The sequence below is a fragment of the Nestor notabilis genome, unplaced genomic scaffold, assembly GCF_000696875.1.
Source record: "Nestor notabilis isolate BGI_N333 unplaced genomic scaffold, ASM69687v1 scaffold7909, whole genome shotgun sequence".
Classification (NCBI taxonomy): Eukaryota; Metazoa; Chordata; class Aves; order Psittaciformes; family Psittacidae; genus Nestor; species Nestor notabilis.
Genome location: NW_009942302.1, coordinates 66480 through 73145, shown reverse-complemented (window position 1 = coordinate 73145; position 6666 = coordinate 66480). Strand labels below are relative to the sequence as shown.

The 6666-nt window shown below is 42.6% G+C and overlaps 1 protein-coding gene across 1 annotated transcript in view; it reads right to left on the bottom strand.

Annotated features, from left to right (window-relative positions):
- Positions 1-1395: 1395 nt before the first annotated feature.
- The window catches only part of LOC104411008 (extracellular matrix protein FRAS1-like), a gene marked incomplete at its 3' end in the record, with an annotated part of 62195 nt that continues 56924 nt past the window's right edge, over positions 1396-6666 (bottom strand). The window contains exon 28 of the mRNA XM_010021324.1: positions 1396-1549. Within this exon, the coding sequence (XP_010019626.1) occupies positions 1396-1549 (154 nt within the window). The remainder of the gene's footprint in view (positions 1550-6666) is intronic.

Here is a 6666-nt window from a genome sequence, read left to right as displayed (position 1 = left end):
TTAGCCAAATCCTAAGACAGGCAGGTAACTCACATATTCAGGACCCATTTTCTACATTGCTCTGTCTTATTTTTCCCCTCCCTTTTCTGTGAAATGGTATTTTAGATAAAAGTTTGAAGATCATTGATTTCTACTGCTTATTCCTCACCTGCAGCTACAAACCCATTTGTGTTATTGCAATTAATTACAGTAGAGATAATTATGGTGATACAAATACAGGTTTATAAATTTCAGTTAGGGTTAGGCAGCAGGAGACAAGCTCCTCAGGGAAAGATTCTTGTTTTCATGTAAATGCTTATTAAAAATGAGAAGACAGTCCTTCATCTGCAGAAAACTAGAGGGGAAATACAAATTAATTACTTCTCTTCTGAATTGCAAAAATAACATAATCTACGTTTCCATCAGGTACTGGCAGCTGTTATGGAAACCAGCCTATCCTTACAGCAAAAGGCAAAAACCCAGCACTGATGTTGTTAAAGGGCTCTTCTAATTTTATGCAGCTCAGCAAATCAAAAGCAATGATGTAATTTCATGGATGTGCAAAATGTATTATTAAAAGACATGGTTCTAGTGAAGAAAATGGTGCTGCCGAGTGGGAAAACATTTTCTGTCTATATTAACCTTCCATCCACATATGACATCTTCTCTTTTCCACCCAGTTTCTACCAGTTTGTATCTCAGCCACAAACGCCGGCACCCTCCAAACTCCTCCTTTGCCTGGGTCCAGAAGACACTCTGCAGAAGATAAGCTGCAGTCCTATGCATCGGGTTGCTTGTGGAAGCCATTACATTGAGAGATGAGATCAGAGCCTCTCAGAAGAATTTGGAGACAAGAACTATATGTGGATGTCACCAATTTCTGCTTGAGTCAATAACCCCTTCCATTAATAGAAGTTAAATCAAGTGTCATGGACTTTACGGAGCTCTCCAGTTCCTCACAGTAAACTTTTGCTGAGCAGTTCCTAGGGGTAACTATTACCCTATGCTCCTCTTAAACCAGACATTCGCTGTAGAGTATTATCTTTTGGCAGTAAGACTCTCACAAGGCTGTAAATCCACCAGAATTTCACTGCTACTAGAGAAACACAGTTGCAGATGACTAGGCAGGACTATAGTGCTTCATTCTTCTGCATGCCAGTTTGAACTGGAAAAAGATGAGGTTAGCAGCACTTACTCAGCATAGTATTACAAGGAAATATCCCCTCAAATGCTATTTGTTGTGGGAAAAATACAATGGAATAACCACGTTCACACAGACCTGCGAAGAACACCCTTTTCCCCAGAAGTAACCAGAACTCTGCACTTTTATTTAGCAGATGGACATCTTGGGGCCTGTGGGGTGAAAAGCAACACCCTGCAGGTGCTTTGTGACAACAAAACTCCAGAGATATTTACCATGTCTTGGCTGGCCCTTGATGATGGTGTAAGTTATCTCGGAGTCACGGACACCAGGCAGCTCAGCATGCAGTATTGTCTTGGAGATTTGTAGCATGCCTCCCTGGGGAACCCACACCAGGGAATTGGTCACCAGCTGAGGGCTTCTGTTATTCTGCATTTAGGGAGACAGCAGAAAAAAAGGCTTAACTGAATGTCAGCAATGTTGCACTCCTGGAAACAGATTTTCAAGTGAAAAGGATCAAGCAGAATATTTTGGAATTTGTTATATATTCAGATCTGGTTGTCTGCTCCAAGAAACGGTTGTGCATCCTTTACCTAACCCTAGGATTCCTAGGATGCAATTCTCACCCTGCAGAACTGACCTTGTCTTCCAATGGTTCTAATTTCGTGTCACTGACATTAAACCTTCTTGACCTCAGCTTCCTTCCGTAACTTTGCCTTTTTCCACTATCCTCATTGTCTCTCTGATTGACTTTTGATGTGTCTGACATGGCACAGTCGAAAATTCACTATCAACATCTGAAATTAAATTATCCAGTCTACTACACTACTTTGATGGGATCCACATGCTCTCCCATGTCTCCCCACTTTATTTCTAAAAACATACACCTTTCAAGGGTACTTATTGAACAACATCTTCTCACTTTTTGAATAAAAGCGTGTCTGTACAGCACCTCCACTAACTTTACACATATCTGCAACTGTTATCACCTCTCCATGAGCAAACCCAGGTTCAAGACCAACCCCGTATTTGTCTACAAGATGGGGGAAAATTGAACTTAATTCAAATTTCACTCAGTAACTATTGCACCAAACATCATTATTTTTTGCTTAGTTAGCATTTTCAAGTTAGAATGTACTTGCAGGAAGACTTTTAGATCAGGTATCTTCTCTCACGGTGGGACTTACACCCATAGTCAAGTCATGTCTTAACCACTTTTGTGAGACTGCAGGAAGACTGCCTGAGCATACACCAAAATCATCTGCTACATGATGGGTTTTCAAACCTTCAGATTACTCCTGTGCCTCTTTTTTTTTTCAAATAAATATTTATCCAACATTAAGTCAAGCTTCTTGAAACGTGGATGTGACGACTGGATGAAGTAATGGCTTCACTACCATTTTCATGTACTTCCATAACACTACTCTGGCATTCAAGGATTGTATTATCCCTTTTTTGGATCTAAATTACTTTGTTAGCTTATGCTGTGTTGGACAGGCCACCAAAATCCCCATGACTCTTCTGTGCCGTGGTTCTTTCTTATAAGCCCAGTTGCTGTAAATGTGATTTCTCTTCTTGATTTCTGCACATTCACCTTGAAACTGGCTGCAGTGAACTGCATAATCAGTCAAAATCCTGGCTGCTCCATAGAACTGATCATCTTCCTCCTCATTTACTATTGCACATAACTGTGTGTCACTCCAAAACTGGTAAATGCCTTATTACTACGTTCTTCTGAATCTGCAGCAGACAGTAGAGAGCTAGAAAGATGTTTGTGAACAAGAATCCCATTAAAGGATGATTTCCCATCTCCATTTTGAATGTCTGTTGCACAACTTTCACCCATTTAATTTGTATTATGCCTGTTTTGCACACGTTTATTCTTGAATGCCACATGATCTTAGACTGTGTTAGGTCAAGAGTTTCCCAGCACAATGGTTAGTTTATTTTTATAAAGAACAGTGAAGAAGAAAACCAGACTCTCTGCCAGCTGCCAAGAGAACCCTGCCAGTATATACGATCACTCCCCTCTGACAACTTCCCTCTGACCTTATTGATTTGATCACATCATGACATATTTAGGCCTAAGAGAGTGTAACTCTGGAACAGGAAACAAACTCAACAGGTCAGAAAGGTCCTTGGATTTCTTGTGTGAGGAGAGAAAATAAAGACTAGCCACACTTCCAAAGAAGGACAGGCAAAATGCACCGTCTGGAAAGAAAGTATTTCTAAGTGAATGTTCACAGAATCACAGAATGGTTTGGGTTGGAAAGGACCTAAAGATCTTCTAGTTCCAATCCCTGCCATGGGCAGGAACACCTTCCACCAGACCAGGTTGCTCCAAGCCCCATCCAACCTGGCCTTGAACACTGCCAGGGATGGGGCAGCCACAGCTTCTCTGGGCACCCTCTGCCAGGGCCTCACCATTCTCATAGTAAAGAATTTCTTCCCTATATCCAACCTAAATCTTCCCTGCTTAAGTTTGAACCCATTGCCCCTTGTCCTATCGCTATAGGCCCTAATGAAGAGTCCCTCCCCAGCATGCTTGTAGCCCCCTTCAGATACTGGAAGGCTGCTCTGAGGTCTCCACGCAGCTTCTCTTCTCCAGACTGAACAGCCCCAACTTTCTCAGCCTGTCTTCATACAGGAAGTGCTCCAGCCCCCTGATCATCCTTGCGGCCTCCTCTGGACTTGCTCCAACACCTCCATGTCCTTCTTACGTTGGGGACACCAGAACTGCACACAGTACTCCAATGCTAATGGGTGATGAAATGCCTTGCAAAAATCCTGGAGACCTCCCTCAGGTGGATCTCCTCTAGAGGTTCAACACAGCCCTAAAATAAATGTCTCAAGACTCTCCCTTGCATTCTCCCATCCTCTCAGAAAAGAAAGGCTTCCACATCTCATCAGCAATGAGCAGACTGCATGTGGTTAGGCCTGACCTCCTCTGACTTACAGTATGTAGGTCTGTGACCATATTTTCTAGGCTCCTCATTCACCATTGGAGCTCCACTGGTGGTGCTCTGCCAAGAAATGAAGCACCAGCAGGTCTCAAATTAACTTCACAGAAGCTGTAATTGTTCAAGAATGTCAACAAGGATAAACAGCAGTGCAAATCATTATGAAGAGCTCTCAAAATAGAGGCCAGCTGTTCCGACTGCAGTAGGTCAAACGAAGAGTTTGGATGGGAGAAGCAGGCTGTTAGCAACCAAAGGGGCTATGAAATGCACCTTGCAGAAAACAAGGCACAACTGTTGTGAAGAAGCAAACCCCTCTGATTCATAATATTTGGAATGTTGTTGTCCTTTATGTTTTAACACTTGCACTGCAGTGCTCCTACGGATTAATGCCTGAGCCCATTAAATAGGAATCCTAGAAAGGTCCTTTCACACCAGGACTTACTATACAGAACCATCCAGCAGCACATTACAAGCTACACAAGCTCAGATAAGGAACGTGGTTAAAAAACCCCACACCTTGAGCTCCCACACCTCCACCCAGGGTCCTACTGGGCCCTTGAGCATCCTTGAATGTAAAACAAGGAAAAAATCCCAAGTGTCTTGGCACGCGTGTGTCTCAATGGCACCTTTTCAGAACCAAATCCTGCATGCATTCCAGCTCCCAAGGGCTATTCCACAAAGACGGTAATTAGGATGAGACAGGAGCTGGGTATCTGCCAGCTCTACCCTCATACTAAAAGCTGCTCCATTCTCACCTCTGTCACCACCTTCATTCTTCTCTGTAGCCAAGGGCTGCACAGAGAGACTTGGAAAGATAATGAGAGGCACAGAAGCACAAAAATCAGCTAATAAAGGAAACTAGACTAAGCAATTTACCCTCACTGGCATTTACAAGAACCTGCTTAATCAATAGCAAAAAAGAAAGAAGTGTTACAAACAGAGCGTGTCCAAGCATTTTTACAGTCCTTCTGATCTGATACAGGCTCATTAGGGAGTGATCTGGGTAAAGACAGCACAGGCAGGGCTGCTCTTATTCCAGGAGTCTAGTAAGCCAGCACCAGCCTTGAAAACAGCCCCTTTTTCATTACCAGATTGACGGGCGAGTCATGTCACTAAGAAGCATTAATTACTAGAGCAGCTTTAGGAGCACCTCAGGGTCCAAATGGGAGCAGGCTCCCCTTACACTAAAAACCCAGACCTATGTAGTGCTTGTAAATCTTATCTAAAATATTCATGCCCAAGTTGCTGTGAAAGATGTCTAATACAGCAGAGAAGAGAACAAAAGAGGGGTAATACCATCTCCTCCTGACTCCTTCTCACGGAGTGAAAGCACTCAAAGATGGTGTAATTCTCAGATCCACACATATAAAAAGATTGCAAACAGTGAACTAACAAACAGCTCAATTTTTCATCACTCTTCTCCATTAACTAAAGGATAAGGAAATTTTCAGCTTTTTTTTTTCCTTCTATTTTATTACAATATTAAAATGAAGTGAAGTGCTTGTGAGTACTTCAGCAACTTTATTTTTGTCAAGGTTCCACCACACATTATGTATGTTTTCCACACCTTGTTTGGCTGGGGTTTGTTTAATAAACAAATAGAAAGCATTAAAAGCACCACTGCTTTTAATTTTACTGCTGTAATCTCTATAAAAGTTAATATCAAGAGTCACTTCATGTCCAAATACAGAAAAGACAAACCACCACTGTTCAATTATGAACTGCAATAAAAGCAAGAAATAAAAACTAAAGTACTTCTGAATCATTTCTGAATTTAGGTATCTGTTCCCTGTCCTTAGGGAAGTTATCAAACACAAAGACACAACAATTAAAAGATTTCAGTGGAGCAATGCTGAGTGACCAGCAGAACTCCTGACCTTGGAAGATACTAGCACCTCCAAAGTACCAGTGATACACCTTAACAGTCAAGTTGTTTCAGTTCATGCATGGTCCTTTTATTTCCCATCACACTCCCATCAGCTTGAGTGATTTGCCTGTCTCATCAGCCCTCCCTCCTTGCCACCCACTTGTTCTCTTATTTATTGCCCTCACCAGTACAAAACTCATCTGCAGCTACAGAAAATCTTTTTTATTAAAGAACGATGGACTTTGCATTGTCAAAGAGGCAAAACTGGAGCTGAACCATTCCAGTCGCAAACCAAAAAATCAGGTGACCTCCAAAACTCAATCAATCCACTGCTTTCTCCTGCCTCTGACCAGAGTCTGTCAGTAATGCAGCATCAGTGACACCTCAGGGATGTAATGATACTTCTCCAGACATCTAATTTGCCTGCCACTGCTAGGCTTTTCTCTTCTTCAAAGAAAGGCTGAAAGAGATGGGCTTGTTCAGCCTGGAGAAGAGAAGGCTCTGGGGAGATTTTAGAGCAGCTTCCAGTGCCTAAAGGGGCTGACAAGAAATCTGGAGAGGGGCTTTTGACAAGGGCAGGTACAGATAGGACAAGGGGGAATGGCTTTAAACTGAGAAAGGGGAGATTTAGATTAGATATGAGGAAGAAGTTCTTCCCTGTGAGGGTGCTGAGGTGCTGGCACAGGGTGCCCAGAGAAGCAGTGGCTGCCCCCTCCCTC